The 18780-nt window shown below is 52.0% G+C and overlaps 1 protein-coding gene across 2 annotated transcripts in view; it reads left to right on the top strand.

Annotated features, from left to right (window-relative positions):
* The window catches only part of myo10 (myosin X), a 47440-nt gene that overhangs the window by 16292 nt on the left and 12368 nt on the right, over positions 1-18780 (top strand). Inside the window, exons 3-19 of one of the 2 annotated variants that reach the window (XM_078099955.1) lie at positions 587-745; positions 6297-6484; positions 11755-11889; positions 11975-12099; positions 12265-12278; positions 12385-12469; positions 12575-12678; positions 12793-12922; positions 13171-13289; positions 13592-13738; positions 13996-14096; positions 14257-14323; positions 14510-14602; positions 14731-14799; positions 14894-14976; positions 15062-15170; positions 15452-15532. In XM_078099955.1, the coding sequence (XP_077956081.1) occupies positions 587-745; positions 6297-6484; positions 11755-11889; positions 11975-12099; positions 12265-12278; positions 12385-12469; positions 12575-12678; positions 12793-12922; positions 13171-13289; positions 13592-13738; positions 13996-14096; positions 14257-14323; positions 14510-14602; positions 14731-14799; positions 14894-14976; positions 15062-15170; positions 15452-15532 (1809 nt within the window). Of the gene's footprint in view, positions 1-586; positions 746-6296; positions 6485-11754; positions 11890-11974; positions 12100-12264; positions 12279-12384; positions 12470-12574; positions 12679-12792; positions 12923-13167; positions 13290-13591; positions 13739-13995; positions 14097-14256; positions 14324-14509; positions 14603-14730; positions 14800-14893; positions 14977-15061; positions 15171-15451; positions 15533-18780 lie in introns of both variants that reach the window. The other variant, XM_078099954.1, reaches the window with a different exon arrangement.

Raw genomic sequence — 18780 nt, 5'->3', positions numbered from 1 at the left:
GTGACCTCCGGTTCGGCCTAAACAGGAAACGCATTCTTTCATTGCATAACTGATGAGACACATTTCTTTTAGTGTCAGTGAAAAAGATGAATACAACCAGCGGCGTGACCACGCATCCTTTGGGGGGGTCGTGTCCCCCCAAAATACAGCAGAAAATATGTCAAATATGAGTTTCCTCTTCCTCTTCTGACCCTTTTGTTAAGCGAAACACACCGAGACTCGTGCTGCTCGCTCCGCTCAGCAGGGCCGTGGTGTCCCCCCCCCCCCCCCCATTGGCCGTGGCGTCCAGCGGACCCCCCCAGTGTCTCAGGAGACATGAAAAATGCTCCACACACTGTTCAGAGAATACGCATATTAAAGATGTGTGTCCAGAATTCATTTAGCGTCTCAGGAGCAAAGGAGTCCTTCTGAATCCATCCGTCCGTCGCGTTCTCATTGAGGTCTATAGCCGCCTGCTGCTAATCACATGACACCCATGTGACCCACATACAGGAAATGAAGCCCCCCGGAGGAGCCCACTTCGATCCTCCCAGCAGTTGTGACCCGTTTGAGTGACCCGTCTCCCTGCTTCCCTTCTCTGGCGCAGGTGTTCACCTACAAGCAGAATGCCCTCAGCAGGCAGAAGGTGCAGCCGATGCACCACAGCAGCGTCCGAGGGGTGGAGGACATGTCGGCCCTGGAGGACCTTCACGACGGCGCCATCATGCACAACCTCTTCCTGCGCTACCAGCAGAGACACATCTATGTGAGTCCAGCCGCGCTCTTTTTACACAATATTATTACCGCTGTGATCACATCATGGACAGCTGTGGTTTCAAAGTCGATGAATAGATTAAGACAAGAATATGAAATGAGATAAAAGAGCAAAAGACGGACAAAACTTGAGAAAAGGGGATTGGAGCAAATACCAGAGAATAAACACTAATACGTATGTAATTAAATTAGAATGTATGACGTTATTGTCTGAACAACAAAATGAGTCAATTAATTTAATCAGATTTAGAAAACTATGACTTCCTGTTCTTATTAATGAGAGAACACGGGATCTGAAACATCTGACGTTCTCTCTCTCCTGCAGCATCAGCAGAACTTTAATACACAACATACAGGACACTGCGGACAGCGGGTTTTTCACAATAAAACACAATCCCGTCTGACCTTTTTATATTTTTCTTATTATTATATTTTATTGTATTTTTATTTCAAAGACTGTAGCGTAAATACAGCATTTATTACATTTCATAACAGTGCCCATAAATAAAAGACCTCTGGTAATTGTTTTTGGGCCAGGAATTTGAAAATAAGACACTTTTAGTTTTCAACAACATAAGAAGATAAAACGATGTTTCATTATGATCCCTTCTGAGAGAGCCATGGACTTTTCCATTAGTCGTTTTAGTCTGAATTAGTGCTGCGCCTTCTAATGTTTTATGATGTAGCACTGATCTCATTTAGCTGAACGCTGATTGTTCAGCTTGAATCGCTTTGTGCAGGTGACGTGCGTAGTGCTGCAGGCGGGTCACTCTGAAGGTTCTTTCCAGGTGTGTGAACCTCACATCTGTCAGACGTCTGTCCCGCAGCAGAAATGTGAGTGCGTCTGTGTGACAGCACGGCGACGGGTGTCCAGGCGAGACGTCTTGTTTGGTCGGATGCGGTTCTCGGAGGCCGGTGGCCTCGCCGGGAGTCTTGGCGCGCGCCGGTGGCTTCTGGTAGATTCAAACCACGGGGAACCTAAAGAGGACAGCTCGTCTCTGTGATCACGCGCTCACATCGGTGTACTCTGCTCGCCGTCGGTAGCCTGCGTGTCTCTTTCCAGCAAGCTGAGGCAGGTTTTTGAAGATCCGTTTGTCCGTATGATACATGAAAGGGGAACTCTATCCTTTACACATCAAAGTGTGCAGGTGTTCAGGTAAATCTTCTGAGAACATGAAAAAAGCTTCGAAGGCCTTTTTGTGTCCCCAGAGACCATCAGGGAGAGGCGACGACCTCCAGTTCTGGAAAGTGAAGCCAAAGCTGCATTCTGTGTAGTGACCAGCAGGGGGCGACTCCTCTGCTCCCATAGACGTCTATGAGGAAATGACTCTACTTCTCTGTAGTGACCAGCAGGGGGCGACTCCTCTGCTCCCATAGACGTCTATGAGGAAATGACTCTACTTCTCTGTAGTGACCAGCAGGGGGCGACTCCTCTGCTCCCATAGACGTCTATGAGGAAATGACTCTACTTCTCTGTAGTGACCAGCAGGGGGTGACTCCTCTGCTCCCATAGACGTCTATGAGGAAATGACTCTACTTCTCTGTAGTGACCAGCAGGGGGCGACTCCTCTGCTCCCATAGACGTCTATGAGGAAATGACTCTACTTCTCTGTAGTGACCAGCAGGGGGCGATTCCTCTGCTCCCATAGACGTCTATGAGGAAATGACTCTACTTCTCTGTAGTGACCAGCAGGGGGCGACTCCTCTGCTCCCATAGACGTCTATGAGGAAATGACTCTACTTCTCTGTAGTGACCAGCAGGGGGCGACTCCTCTGCTCCCATAGACGTCTATGAGGAAATGACTCTACTTCTCTGTAGTGACCAGCAGGGGGCGACTCCTCTGCTCCCATAGACGTCTATGAGGAAATGACTCTACTTCTCTGTAGTGACCAGCAGGGGGCGACTCCTCTGCTCCCATAGACGTCTATGAGGAAATGACTCTACTTCTCTCTGGATTTATTCCCTCAGTAAACGTAAACATGAGTTTATGGTCTCAGTCTCTAGTTTCAAGTCTTCTGCAATAGAGCATGATGTTCATTTAGTGGATTATGGTCCATTTAGAGTCAAACAGACCATAAAGGTGGGGGGCGCTTTAGGGCGGGGCTAATAATGTATTCCACATTGTTCTGCTTTACACGGCAGCTAATGAGCAAACAAAGCCGCTCTGTTGCTGCTGACTCGATAAAAGAACCTATGAAAGCAGCTACAGTAAGACACGCAGGACCATGGAGGACCCCCCCCCCCCCACACTGCTGACAAACAAACCTGACCCAGCAACAGGCCGACAACAAAGGCGTCTCTGTGCTTTACTGCCGGGATTCTCGCGGTGACCTTTGACCATCTCGTTACTTTAATCGCGTCTGAAGGCTCCCGTATGGTCGAAATTATCCAATCAATTCATCACAAGCGTCTCCAACACCCCCCCCCCCCCCCCCCCTCTCTGACGTTTCTAATAGTAAGCTCATGAGCCCCCGTGATTAAAGTTTTCTCTCACAATGACCTCCCAACAGAAGGTCAAACAGAGCCCCCCCCCCCCGAACCCGCTGGGCCCCCGGGGGCCACAGCCCGGTTCCTCAGTCGATCAACAAGCAGCTTCAACTAACGGAGCGCAGTAGAAGCTACATTCATGCTAATTCCAGAGACGTTTCACTAATGTTTAAATGACTGAGCTTCCAGGGACTCGGGGGCCGGGAGGAGAGCGGGGGGGCCCCCGGTCTGCACCCCGTCTCTCAGATATCCGCCCTGACTTGTGACTGTGAGACCTTCCAGAGGACGTTTGTTTTAGCTTCAGCCGTTCCAACGCCCCCCCCCCCCCCCCCCGACACAAAGACATTTCTACGACCAATAAGCCTCAGCAGGTTTTGTGGAGGTGACATGTTGAGTTCATATTTCTCTGGTGAAGTTGCTGAGCTCCTTAATTGCCTCGGGGGGGGGGGGCTTAGAAAAAGGTGAGGTGACGAGCCGGTGCGTGAAATCAAACGCATCAGAGCAAAGGGGCCCCGTGTCATAACCTGTCAGGGGCCCCTGGAATTCCTCACAGCCCCCCTGCTGACCTGAGAATGAGTTCCTCCAGCAAACAGACGGCTTCGTTCTCTCTAACTAGATTATGACACTGTTCCACTTACTTTTGAGAGCTTCGGAGAAGACCCACGCGTCGGGGGGGGGGGGGGGGTCACCGAGCCGCCGTCTGGTGGTGTAACATGTTGTATTTTATTTCTTTAGGCCAACGTTCAGCTAACGAAGCGAAGCGCTCGCAGTAAATTCATATTAATCATATCAATAGATATGAAGTGTTTAGCATCAGTGCTGCAGTCTGCAGAGGAGACGAGGCCCCCAGTCGACTGCACAGCTGGTTACAATCAGCTGGAGGCCGAACACACACACACACACACACACACACACACACACACTCTGTCCCTCTTTCATACAAACACACTGACATTCAAATTCTCTCATTTTTCTATCACCTGCTCGAATTCTTTTGTCTGCCCCCCCCCCATTCATATATTAACTCTCACCTCCCCCTCCTATCTACACACACACACACACACACACACACACACACAGCGTTTGTGTGTGCACAACTCTCCTGTATCTCCACCGACGTGTTCTCATATTTTCCGTCTATACATGGGTTATATGCATATACACGCACATGTATGTATATATGTACGTGTGTGTGTGTATAATGACCCCCCCCCCCCCCCCCCCATTGGTCAGGCAGGTTGCCGAGCGCTTTGCTTCTGATCCTCCAGCTTTTTTTTTCTTTTTCTTCCATCTGGTCTTCATTTCCCTGTCGGCACATTTATCTCTGAGAGATCTGGGGGGGTTTTGGGCAGGTTCCTCGCTCGGTTCTCCGGTTCCTCCGTCAGTAAAACCCACTTCTTCATTCTCGGATCAATCAGAGTGAATATTCTTTGATGACCAGGCAACAGCAGGAAAGCACACAAGAGGGAGGTGGGACCTGGAACCTGAGCGGGTTCTCCCCTTCTCCCCACAGGAGCTCCCTTTTGGAACGTTCATCAGGCTTAATACGGGAAAAGGGACTGATACACAGTACTTGGACAAAGTTCCACCCAAGGTCTCCACCAAGAACGCACCATGGGTTCTACCAAGAACCCTTTTATTAGCCAAGGGTTTCCAGTAAACAGCCCGGGCTCATTCATTTATCACCTTTTGGGGGTTTTGTTGACCGGGAGACGCTTTTTAACACTTTCAAACATCCTTCAAGAGCCCTTTCTTCAAAAGAGGGTTCTCCAGAAGCGAAAGGTTGTGGAACCTCAGCCCTTCCAGAAGAACCCTTTGGAACCAAGGCCACAGAACCAGCGCTCGTCTGTTGAGGTGTAGAAGAGTCACAGCGCTCCGGCCGCCTTAATTTGTCATGTAAATAGCTTCGGTTCAACCGCCATTCAAATGCATTTGCATGGCGGCTGGATGGGAGTCGACTATTGTGACACGTCGCAGCCTCTCAGAGCGCCGCGTGCTCGTAGGAACGTGGTTACGGCTTCGAACTTCATTTGTCAAACACCGTTAAACTGCACTGAAAGTGTGAAAAACATGATTAAAACCTTTTTGTATTCCACCAATCGTTGGTACGTCTGACTGAACCCGACTGGCTGTTTGTTGGTGCGAGTAGAAGGAACGTTCCACCCTGTGTGGTGATCTCCTGTATCTGCTGGTCCCTCACGTTCACGCAGCGGAGCTTCTGCAGCACGTCGGGCTGAACTGCACCGCGGGGGGGGGCTGGTATTCTTTTCATGCCCATTAACCCAATTATCCTCATTCTGGCTGTAACTTCTCCCCTTCAGAACTCTGCACACGGGTTCACCTCAGGCACGCCACGTTGTGCTGGACCCCCGGACCCCCCCCCCTCCCCCCCCCAAATCCATCTTCTGTAATGAGGGAGAGGAGTCCTGTGTTTCTAACCTGCCTGCTTGTTTGAGTAAGATTCTACTTCTCAGTCATAAAAGAAGAAGAATAATGTGGAAGCAGAAGAAACGGGTCAGAAGCGCGTGAGATCCACCTGGTGGGGCTGAAGCTGAAGCCAGAGGCAGAAGAGTGACGGACGGGTCGGACGTCCCCTCGGGTTCCATCGAGACGGACGTGTCCTCCTTTCCAAATGTGTTGCATCCCGTCCCACTGAGCGCTAGCGGCGTCTTCACGCGTCTCGGCTGACAGGAGATGCTTTAGGTCACCACGACTACGTTTGTTGACATCCACCTGTTGTCCCACAGATGCCTTTACTGCTTCCCGCTGACCTTCTCTCAGCAGTTTGTCTCCGCGGTTCTTCGGTACCTGTACAGATGAATGAGGGTTCTATGACTGGCTGCTTCTGTCCATGAATCGTATTATCGCGTAGCCGTCGGCCCCCTGCGGACCCCCACCTGAGGATGCTTGTCTCTGATCTGCGCTCATTAGAAAACCAGTAGAGACGTTTGGCTTCACATCTGTTGATCACAGGATGGTTTTTTTTACAAAAGGGATGTTCAAATATTTAAGAAAGACTTGTGTGTTTGTGACGCGCCGTCTTCCTGCCCCCCAGACCTACATCGGCTCCATCCTGGCGGCGGTGAACCCGTACCAGCCCCTCGCCGGCCTCTACGACGCGCCGGCCATGGAGACGTACAGCCGGCACCACCTGGGCGAGATCTCCCCGCACATCTTCGCCGTGGCCAACGAGTGCTACCGCTCGCTGTGGAAGAGGCTGCAGAACCAGTGCGTGCTGATCAGGTGGGTTCCTGCGCGCGGCCCCCCGTTAAACCGCCGTCCGGTTGCTTTGCCTCTTCTGTCATCTCCGCATCCGCGCAACAGGCTCCGGGTTATTGGACACCGGCCCCCCAATCGGCCCCTTTGAATTGACTCGCTTGGTCTTAAGGTTGTTTTAATCACCCCCGCCCCTCCCCCCCATCGGCGTGCCGAACGCTTTGATCCGGTTTCAAGTCTCCCGGCCAGTTTGGCGGCAGCTCTGAGGATCGGCGTGAGACACACACACACACTTTCTATCTCCGTCCTTCCTCTTTGGCTGGAGGACTTTCACATCCTGCGTGGCTCCATTGTTCCACACACACAGACGTGTTCGCCCTTCAATAGCAGTTATTTTTACATGGGAGGAAGGATAACATCTGCCCCCCCCTGTTGACCAGAGAGAACCACTGGAGCGCTTCTTTCGGGTCACGGGTCAGATGGAGGTTCACTGACACTCAGAAACATCAGAATAAGATAAAACATTTAGGGGGGGTTAGCTTGCATTATTTTACCCCCCCGGTTTCATTGGCATTGTGGGTAATGGGACCCACGTGTCCCCTTTCATGCGTAAGCTGGTTTGCGTTTGCTTCGTCGTGAGAATTCACGGTGAGACTTCTTCATTTTATTCCATTTGATTGGTCAAATCAGCCCGGACGCGTCACATGATCAACACGAGGAGCTGCGCCACAGGCGCTTGTTTTGACATGGGCGGCGGTCTGTTTGACTCCGCCCCTCCGCCCCGCCTCTTCACGTGGACTTCAGTAAGCACACGGTCCGACCACCTGGTCACTGTGTGTGTGTGTGTGTGTGTGTGTGTGTCTGTGTCTGGTTGTGTGTGTGTGTGTGTGTGTGTGTGTTTGCAGTCTCACCTCACGGGTTCCGTCCCTCCGTCGAGGACACAGACGGTCTTTTGTGCGGCAGGATGTCTGTTGGTGGGAGGAACATGCCGACGAGGCGTAAACACAAACATGTCCCTTCTGTCCCCGGAGGTCAGATCTGCTTCCTGTTTGTCCTCCTGCTCCTCCTAACTCCTCCTGCTCCTCCCTGGAGGCTTCTCCTTGGAGCCTTTTCTCCTTGGGAGGACCTGGTGGAGGACCTGCAGCTTTAAGACCGAGGCAGCGGTTTGGTTGCGTGGTGTTTCCATGACGGAGGAGCGGGGGCCTTGAGGCAAAGGGGGGCCGACCACAGGCCACAGGCGTGACCTTTGACTGCTGTCTCAGCCCAAACACAACCTGGTTCTTACCAAAGTCTGTTTTTGAAAACGTGTGTTTTTGAGGTTCTTTCAGTTCTTTTGACACGTTTGCCTCAGCTGGAGTGTTTTGGGTTTGGCTGCTGGTGTGTTTATTGCTCTGGACCTCACACCAGAGAGGGTTGCTTTTAAACCTTTACGACCTCAAAGTAGTTAACAAGGTAATTGTTGCCCTCGAGCAAGGCACTGAACTCCCAGAACGACGGTGGAGCTGCAGACAGAGAACGGTTCTCACCGGCCAATCGTAGAACAACAAGTAGAACGTTTGTCTGTGGGCGGTGGGTGTGTGGGGGGGGGCGGGGGTCTGTCGTCGGGAAGAGAGCTGCAGCGAGTAATTCCAATCCGTGTGAGCGAAGTGGAACACGTTCATCAGACGTTAACGCTTCTTAACGAGATGTAACAAGAAGATTCTGGAGGTTTAACTATGAGTCCATTGGCCTCAGGACGCTCACACACACACACACACACACACACTCGCTCCGCCATCGGACCCCAGAAAGCACTGCAGCCTCGGAGCGGACCCTCCTAAATCATGTAACCCCCCAGATGGAGAAACGATCACTTGTTGGGAGGAAGAGGAGATATAAATTGCAGGCCGGCGCTTTCAGGCAGGAAGCTTTCTCATTGGGCCGATGGATTCGAGGAGGAGGAGGAGGAGGAGGAGGAGGAGGAGGAGGGGAGACGCTCTAACACAATACATCTGCTCATTAAGGCCACTTTGCCTTTTCACCAATGCGGATACCTGCCTTGCGTCGAGCCACATGATTTTAATGGACCCCCCCCTCGGGTTTCTACTGCAGATATCAGCAAGAACTTGTTCTGAACCGCCAACGAAGAACCTGGAAGGAGCCCAGACGTTCATTGCCCACAGCTCCTGCTACCATGGCGGCTCCTATAGACGTGTTTTTATGACCCGGCGCTCTGCAGGTTTTTCTTAACGCTCATTTTGCTGAATGAGTTTTATTTTAGAAAACTGCTTTTCCAGCTTTGGGTCGACGGTTGATGTTTATCTTCAATGCCTCAGTTTCCCAGTTAGGTGACGAGGAAGTCGACCTGCACCAGACAGCAGCCTCCGCTTCAGCCGAGCGACCTGTGCAGTGACCAGCAGGGGGCGACTCCTCCGCTGCCATAGACGTCTATGAGGAAATGACTCGTCTTCCCTGTAGTGACCAGCAGGGGGCGACTCCTCTGCTCCCATAGACGTCTATGAGGAAATGACTCGTCTTCCCTGTAGTGACCAGCAGGGGGCGACTCCTCTGCTCCCATAGACGTCTATGAGGAAATGACTCTACTTCTCTGCAGTGACCAGCAGGGGGCGACTCCTCTGCTCCCATAGACGTCTATGAGGAAATGACTCGTCTTCCCTGTAGTGACCAGCAGGGGGCGACTCCTCTGCTCCCATAGACGTCTATGAGGAAATGACTCTACTTCTCTGTAGTGACCAGCAGGGGGCGACTCCTCTGCTCCCATAGACGTCTATGAGGAAATGACTCTACTTCTCTGTAGTGACCAGCAGGGGGCGACTCCTCTGCTCCCATAGACGTCTATGAGGAAATGACTCTACTTCCCTGTAGTGACCAGCAGGGGGCGACTCCTCTGCTCCCATAGACGTCTATGAGGAAATGACTCTACTTCTCTGTAGTGACCAGCAGGGGGCGACTCCTCTGCTCCCATAGACGTCTATGAGGAAATGACTCTACTTCTCTGTAGTGACCAGCAGGGGGCGACTCCTCTGCTCCCATAGACGTCTATGAGGAAATGACTCTACTTCTCTGCAGTGACCAGCAGGGGGCGACTCCTCTGCTCCCATAGACGTCTATGAGGAAATGACTCGTCTTCCCTGTAGTGACCAGCAGGGGGCGACTCCTCTGCTCCCATAGACGTCTATGAGGAAATGACTCTACTTCTCTGTAGTGACCAGCAGGGGGCGACTCCTCTGCTCCCATAGACGTCTATGAGGAAATGACTCTACTTCTCTGTAGTGACCAGCAGGGGGCGACTCCTCTGCTCCCATAGACGTCTATGAGGAAATGACTCTACTTCTCTGTAGTGACCAGCAGGGGGCGACTCCTCTGCTCCCATAGACGTCTATGAGAACATGACTCGTCTCCCCTGTAGTGACCAGCAGGGGGCGACTCCTCGTGTCACCTGCAGAGTTGCTGCACGTCGTTTCGAGCGGCCGTCTTGTTCATTTACAATGAAATCTGATTTCATGGGTTGACTTTGCTTTGACTGGCTGCTGTTTTGTCTGAGACCACTATGCCCCCCCCAAGGGGTGTTATGCCCCGAGCCTGCATTCTGCCCCGACCCCGTGACCCTGGAGGAGGGTGTGAGGGCAGACTCAAGACTCTCCAGCCTTGGTAATTACTCAGGCATCTGGGGGTCACATAAAGCCCCCCCCCCCCCCCCCATAAGGAGAACATACCTCCCCATGTTGGTTTCAGGTGAAACATGATCGAAACCTTTCTTCTGTGTTTGTTTGTTTTTCTCTTTTATTGCCTCGCATAAATTAGAGGCAATAACGTAACACTTCTGGTTTCAATCAACTAACCACCCCCTCACCCCCCTCACCCCCCTCACCCCCCTCTTTCAATTGCCCCCTTAGACGGATTTTTTCTTCTCTTACTGCGTCTCACTTTCAACCCCCCCCCCCCTGCTCAGAGACTCTTTGGCTCTGCTCCTCGGTACAAAAGGTCCAGAGCTGGGGGGGCAGTTTATCCAACACGCTCCACTGAAGGCTCCACTTCCTGCCTGTGTGGGGGGGTCGGGGGGGGGGCGGCGGGGGGATTAGTACAAACGGCGAGCTCCTGTTTAGTTTGAGAAGTCATTCAGCATTCTGTTAAACAAGCCCTGTGATGAAGATGAAGGGGGGGGGGGGGTTCTTCTGTCCTTTCTTACCTAAGAGAGGACTTTCCCTGCCGACGCTAAAATAGAAGTAGCGATTTATTTTGGTGTCATAAAGAGGAATGCATCCATGTCTGTGTTTTCTCCCATTAGGAACAAGTGAAAGTGAAAATAACTTATAAACCCGTCTTTCTTTCGGCTACTGAGCCAAACGTTAAAGCTCACTGAGGTTTCGGCCACTTGGGGCAGAAAAAGTGCTGATTTTCCAAAACAAACGAGTCAAAAGCCGTTTGATGTTTCGTTCATAGTGAAAAGTAAATAAATATTCCACACATTAAAATTTTTATGGAAGAATATGTGACCCGGGACACAGCTAGTGAGAATTCATGTTTAACTGATTTAAATTATATTGTATCCAGGAATGTCTACATTTATTCAACAGTTTCCATAATGAATTAATTCACTAAAATCGACTCTTTATGGACAAAGACGTGAAAAGAAATTGAACAAAGTTCCATCTTACTGCAGCTCTTATTTCTAAATATGCATGTAAATATATAAACAGGCTAATAACACATTGACGAGTTAATTATGCTGCAAACGTCTGTATCAAACTACCCAGAGCTCAGAACATCTGCCAGAACATCTGTCCACTGAGTTTGCCTCGTCTGTTAGCGATGGTGCTACGCGGCTAACGGACATTCAAGGTCCACTTTATTGACACAGCTTGGCCAAAACAAACGTGTCGCTTCACATCAATATTCAATACGATTTCTGCTTTCACGCCACACAGAGTGGAAAATAAATCCGTCGGGTTTGTTTGAAAGCGACAAACACGAGAGACAAACTAAAACAAAAGAACAACTCTTTGATTTGGTCCGTTTATTGTGTTGCATTCAAAGCGTCTGAAGCTTTGATCTCTAATGTCTCATTCGCCGTGTCCTGGTGCGCCATCTAGTGGTCAAGGGACGGACTATTTGTCCCTCACCATTTCACCAAAGAATCCATCAATAAATTAAAAACTCGCTTTCTTCTCGTGTCACATTTTGTCATATTTAAAATCACCAGAAGGAAACATCTCAAGGTTCCTTCAGTCCTAAAAGAGGCCGTGTTGGTCTGGGTCATAATGCCTGGTGTGTCCCCCCCCCCCCCCCCCCCCCAGTGGAGAGAGCGGCGCCGGGAAGACGGAGAGCACCAAGCTGATCCTGAAGTTCCTGTCGGCCATGAGTCAGCACTCCCTGGAGGTGTCCTCCAGAGACGGGACGTCCCACGTGGAGGAGTCGCTGCTGGAGAGCAGGTGACCATATTTCTGCTTTTAATATGAGGAGAACGATCTTTTCTGTTGCCTGGTTAATGACCCCCCCCCCACCCCCCCCCAACAGTCCCATCATGGAGGCCTTTGGAAACGCCAAGACGGTCTACAACAACAACTCCAGCCGCTTCGGGAAGTTTGTCCAGCTGCACTTCAGCCAGAAGGGGAACATCCAGGGGGGGCGCATCGTGGACTGTATCCTTTGAGACCCACTCGAGGAGGAAGAGGAGGAAGAGGAGGCATTAGAGCTTTGAGGGGCACCATGTGCAGCGGGGGTCAAAGATATTACCTGTTGGCTCTTGTTCTTCGTCTTCACTCCCACGTTGTTGACCTTGACTCCCCCCTTTCTCCCCCCCCCAGACCTCTTAGAAAAGGTGAGTCTCCTTACTTTTGCATTTAAAGGGACATTCTAAGTGTTGAAAGAGGTAAACCTTTGTCCATGTGAACGTGTGAACATGAGGTCTGAATCGCTCCCATCAGAACCGAGTAGTCCGACAGAACCCCGGAGAGAGGAACTACCACATCTTCTACGCGCTGCTGGCAGGAACCAACAGCCAGCAGAGAGGTGAGTGCTGCCGAGCCTCAGAGGACCCACCCTCCACAACTCCTCCGCAATCCAACGTGTGTGTGTGTGTGTGTGTGTGTGTGTGTGTGTGTGTGTGTGTTGCAGAGGCCTTCTCTCTGACCCCCCCCGACACCTTCCACTACCTGAAGGAGTCCAGCTGTGTCTCTGACTCCACCATCAACGACAGCAGCACCTTCCAGGCTGTTCAGGTCGGCTTCATCAGGAAACATTGATATCTCATGTTCGTATAAACTCACCTCAGTCCTTCTCATTGGCGTCGTCCTCCTCCTCTTCCTCTCCGTGTGCGGCTCTGCGCTTCCCAGAATGCAATGCGGACGATGCAGTTCACGGAGGAGAACATCGGGGAGATCCTGCGCCTCCTGGCCGCCGTCCTCCACGCCGGGAATATCGAGTTCATGACGGCTGGAGGAGCGCAGGTCTCCTCCAAGTCAGGTGGGGGGGCTTCTCCTCAGTCTGCACCTCCCTCAGTCCTCCTAATGGATGAAGAACTTATGAAGTGGTTTTGTCTCCACTCGTCCACTTTCCCTTTGTGATGCTTTCACATCTTTATTCTTTAGAAGTGAAAACTTCTGTTGATCCGATCGATGAACAGTCGATGTCGATTATTTCATTAACTGGTTTGACGGAGCGATGATGTCACAGTCAGATGGGCCTCTAACATAAAGTGCCTCCATCAGCAGCTCTGAGCCGGACCTCCGACCTCCTGGGGCTCAACCCGGATCAGCTGGCCGAGGTGCTGACCCACCGCTCCATGATCCTCCGGGGCGAGATGATCTCCACCCCGCTCACCGTGGAGCAGGTGAGTCTCTCTGACCACCTCCACCAGCTGGACAGGCGGAGCCTCGGCTCCACCCAATCGGCTCACAGCGCTGAGGACAGTCGTCCTACAAGCGCCGTCACGCTAAAGAGGTCGATGCAGCCTGAGAGTCCAGATGTGACAACAACCAGTCTAACATTAGTGTGTAGCATGTGGCGTGTGTGGGCGGGGCTTAACAAACCTCTGGCCTGAGTTTGTGTTCGCTGACTCAGCAGAGACGCTCAGGAAACACAGTATCTATATATAGATATATATATATATGTGTATAAATGTGTCCCGTGCAGGCCGTGGACTCCAGGGACTCCATGGCGATGGCGCTCTACTCGCGCTGCTTCAACTGGATCATCTGCAGACTGAACCAGCGCATCCGAGGCCCCGAGGACTTCCGCTCCATCAGCATCCTGGACATCTTCGGCTTCGAGAACTTCCAGGTGTGTTTGAGATATCAACGTGGGGTGGGGGGGGGGGGGGGGGGGGGTATTATTCAGTGTGTTGGATATAAACCCACAATCAATAGATGTTTTATTCATTTGAACTGAATTCAATTTAATATAATCCCCCTAAACAACATCATCCAAAGTATCTAAATCACATTGTAATCCTACAGTAAATGCACCTTATTATTATTATTATTATTATTATTATTGTTCTCATTATCTCCCCGTCTGCTTCCTCTTGTTCCCCAAAGGTCAACCGCTTTGAGCAGTTCAACATCAACTATGCAAACGAGAAGCTTCAGGAATATTTCAACAAACACATTTTCTCTCTGGAGCAGCTGGAGTACAACAAGTAGGTTCAGTGATTTATGTTCATAAAAGAGCTTCAGCCACGTGTTTCACGGCTAGATGTTCAGCGTAACATCTGGCAGTGAAACACGTGAGTGTGTAATGTCATAATGTCAAAGATCATATATGTATATACACATCCATGGTCTTCATTTGTCCTGCAGGGAAGGCCTGGTCTGGGTCGACATTAACTGGATGGACAATGGAGAGTGTCTGGACCTGATCGAGAAGGTAGGTGGGGGGGGGGCGTCCACACCCAGAGGTCAAAAGTAAACCAAAACAAGAAGGAACACGAAGCAAAGACGTCAGCGGAAGGGGAGGAGAAAGGGGGAAGGGGGGCGTGCTGTGGTGAGGAGAATGACAAGGATGACGATGATAATGATGGTGATGATGATGATGAGCTCTGTGTTTCCATAGAAACTGGGTCTCCTGGCGCTGATGAATGAGGAGAGTCACTTCCCCAAAGCCACCGACTCCACCTTACTGGAGAAACTCCACAGCCAGCACTCGGTACGCCCTCCCCCCCTCCCCCCTCACCCACCCACCTGCTGCTGGTTCCTCACTCAGAAGATCTCAGCAGGAGCTTCAGTGTGAGGGGACGTCTCCGTAATGGAAGCCTTTTGTTTCTCTCGCTGCAGAAGAACTCCTTCTACGTGAAACCTCGTGTTGCTGTGCACAACTTCGGAGTGCGGCACTACGCAGGAGAGGTGACGCTTCGTTCAGCCGCGGTGTCGTTTGTGTAGAGAAGCTCCTCCCCTTCCTGTGGTTGAACCTCTGCCCCCTCCCCCCCCCGTGGTGCAGGTGGTGTATGACGTGAGGGGGACGCTGGAGAAGAACAGAGACACGTTCAGGGACGACATCCTCCACCTGCTGAGGGAGAGCAGGTACATGTGAGCTCCAGAGCAGATGCTGCACTCAGATGAGATCACATGACTCAACTTCGTCCTCGTGGTCATGTGACTCCGTCAGGTTGGACTTCGTCTACGACTTGTTCGAGCACGTGTGCAGCCGGAACAAACAGGACACCCTGAGGAGCAGCTCCAAGAGCCGGAGGCCCTCCGTCAGCACCCAGTTCAAGGTGAGTGCAGGACGCGCGTGGGCGGAGCTCTGTGTGGGCGGAGCCCCGCGAGCAGCAGCAGCAGTACACTCACCCCCCCCCCCCCCCCCCCCCCCCCCATGAGGCTCCTATAGAACCGGGCTGGTGCAGATTAACCTGCGACAGTCCTGGTTCCTGATCCCAGTTAGTCGGCCGGGGGGGGGGTCCTTGCTTCCTGTATGAGTATACGTAGTACCTTCAGTAGTACTCGCAGTAGAAGGTAATAGTACAGCAGCAGTAACAAGGCGCTTGTTGTCCTGCAGGACTCTCTGCACTCGCTGATGGCCACGCTCAGCACGTCCAACCCCTTCTTCATCCGCTGCATCAAGCCCAACACACACAAGGTGAGTGCAGGTGTTACAGCCCCCTCCCCCCGTCGACAGGAATGAGTGTCGGTGCCCTTTGACCTCACGGGTTGCCTGGGATAATGTACAAAAACACCCTCGGATCCACATCACATGTTGGTCTGGTTTGACCCCCCCCCCCCGATGGGAATGAGTCCCATTGATTGATGATGTCAGTAGTAATTGATTGTTCGCATGGGGTCTGTGGGAGGCGGGAGGGAGGTCTGTCCCTCATTAATAGAGGTGGAGACGAGTCTTCTTCTCCTCTGGGAGGCCGGCTGGTCTGTTTGTATGAGGCTCATCTTCTCATCCAAACTTTTCATTGGGCTTTAATGCATGAAGGGGGGGGGCGGGGCTACAGGGATGCCCCCCCCCCAGGGTAAACCAGGGAAACCTCCTGCACGTCCAGGGTTCTTTGTGGAGATTTTGCAAGGCAGGAGAAGACTAAGGAGGTCAGAGAGCACTAACAATGCCCCCCCCCCCCCCCCCCCATCGCCCCCCGCGATGTGACGCCGTGTTGATGGAATCCTGCAGAATGTAAGTGGCTTGTCGGTGGAAATATCAATATATTGACAGGCTGTCAGCTGTTGTGTAACAATCAGCCGTTCACTTCCTGCCGCTCAGAGGAGGACGTGTGCTAATTCGTCCACACGCATCCGCGTGTAAATAAACACGCGTGTGTGTGTGTGTGTGTGTGTGTGTGTGCAGCCTGAGGCATCGGACCACGACCACCAAAAAGTCACCGAGTTTAGTGTTGACAGCCTGCTCTGTCTCACACACACACACACACACTCTGGACCTACAAGTGGCCCACACAAATTAGCCTCAGCAGGAGATGCATCGCCATGGCAACCGCGGCCCTCCCTCCCCACACAGAGAGGAAGGGGGAGTGGAGTTTCTGGGTCTGAAAGCCTTTGTCTGGCAGTGTGAGTGTGTTGAGAGGACGCACACAGACACACACAGAGACGCAGGCGGCAGCTTTGGGAAGTTTCCTCTCCTTCCTCCCCGGTTGTCTCTGAACGGAAGGAACCCTGAAGGAACCCTGAGGGAACCCTGAAGGAAGCGGCGCTCTGAGCTGCGATGCACGGTGAGACCGAGGCTTCTCGTTTCGACAGGAAGCGGTGCATTCAAGTGCCCGCTCGTCGCGTGGGGATTTTGGGGTCCGGTGGAGGGTTGAGGTGCCGTTCAAAGCCGGTTCCTCAGGCTTCTCGGGCACTTTGATCTCCTCCCTTTAGAGACGTCTCGTTCCTCTGCTGAGGAACATTTGGAAAGAAGAAGTAGAACGCGTTTCATATCTGAAGGCACCTGCAGGGGTTCCACTGTGCACGTTGAACGAGGCCAAGCAGCTCTAACTTCAGACGCTCACCACAGAGTCGTCTCAGGACTGATGCAGTTAGAACATCATGGAGCTTCAGTTTGGTATAAAGAATTTCAGCTTTGTGACGCAAAGGTGTGAAATAATGTCAGTAGTTTGTGCATTAGTGTGTCTTATGACAGTTTTAGATTTGGTGTCATTTTTTAAACACTTTAGTTGTTAATGATTCATCGAACATTTAAACGTGAGAATTAGCAGCTTTTCATTTATTCACAATCTCGTCTTTGTCTATTTTTCTACTTGTCAAACTGAACCGTCGCTCTGCCTTGTTGGGATCCTTCTGTCCTTCTCTGAAACATCTAAAGAATGATTGACAGATGATTGGATGATGGGACAGACATGACCCGCCCCCTCGGTCACAGAGGCTGGAGCTCTTTATCAAACGTGCGTGTGGTTTCCTCTGCAGCTGACGGAAGCTTCTTCTTCACGCTATCTGCTTTTTGTTCTTCTGGGTACCTCTGCTGGTTTGTGTCATTGATGTTTGATGAGAAATTCAAAAGGGCCAACGGGTCCTGGGGTTCTAGATGATGTTCTCAGATGTTCTCAGTCCGGTTGTAGAGGAAACGTGTCAAAGGCTCATCTTGATGTATATGTAAGGAAATCTAATCCCACGGTGTTGAGTCCCGACTTCTGCTGGTCGCCGCAAAATGAGAATGTTCTCACACACGATCCAGATGAGTATCTCCAGTGCGCAGGAACCATCATCAACCTCTGAGAAGTGAGATCCTCCTCCTGAAGCTTCAGGCCACCTCTGCAGCTTCTTCTGTGCTCCTCCTGACTTGCATGACCCCCCCCCCCCCCCCCCCCTTCCCTCCCCCGTCGGTTACCAACCGGTCGACCCGGGACCCCCCCTTTGTCCCTGTTGAATGCCTCGAGTCTCGGAGCAGGGAGGCGGGGCCTCGGAGGCCACGCCCACGCCTCTACGTTCAGAAATACAGAGCTGGATGAAGCCGGGGCCTCTGCCCCCCCCCCCCCCCAGGCGGCTGTTTTCACGCCCCCACAGACCCAGAGGTGTTGTTGGCGGCGGCTGATGGACGGGTCAAAGGCTTAACGAGGTCCTCTCCTAACAAGTGGACAAGGGAACCGTTCTGCACATGGTTGCAACCTTCATGGATTACTGAGATAAAAAGGCTGAATTCATGTGAGGTGGATCTTTTCATTCCTCAGTTTATTCATCACGAGAAACGCTCAATAGAAACGCTCAATAGAAAGCGAGCAGATGGAGCAGGTGGAGCAGGTGGAGCAGGTGGAGCAGATAGACGTGTCTCAACAGACGTCCTTCACGTCGCTGTGGAGCTGAAATAAAGAAACAAAAATGCATCATTTCAAGTTGTCTCCCTGTCGACAGCGAAAAGGGGGGAAACGCGGGAGGTGGAAGGAGGCCGGGGGGGGGCAGCGACGCCGCTGGGCTCTGTGCGCTGCGGCCCGGACGCTCATGCTAATGAGACGCTCCCCGCGGCGGTCAAAGGGCGCCATTCAGTCCGCTCGCCTCGACCCAGCAGCTCCGACCATCAGCGGGGAGATAAAGGGGGGCATTACAAGGGGGCTATAAAAGCCCACTCTTATCCTGAGCACCACCCGCACCCCCCACCACCACCACCACCACCACCACCCACCTCTACGACCGCCGAGGTCACGAGGCTCCCTGGGAAAATGGCCTCCGCTGGATGCCCTCATAATGCATCAGTGTGTGTTGTTGGGGGTGGAGGAGTGCTGTGTGTGTGTGTGTGTGTGTGTGTGTGTGTGTGTGTGTGTGTGTGTGTGTGTGTGTGTGTGTGTGTGTGTGTGTGTGTGTGTGTGTGTGTGTGTTGTTACATCACGTAGAAACAACGCGTCCGGCCACATTAAACAGCTGGTTTGCTCTGCGTTAAAG

This window comes from Gasterosteus aculeatus, chromosome 3 (assembly GCF_964276395.1).
Source record: "Gasterosteus aculeatus chromosome 3, fGasAcu3.hap1.1, whole genome shotgun sequence".
Classification (NCBI taxonomy): Eukaryota; Metazoa; Chordata; class Actinopteri; order Perciformes; family Gasterosteidae; genus Gasterosteus; species Gasterosteus aculeatus.
The sequence above is the reverse complement of the archived record's forward strand: the minus strand, read 5'-3'. Positions and strand labels throughout refer to the sequence as shown.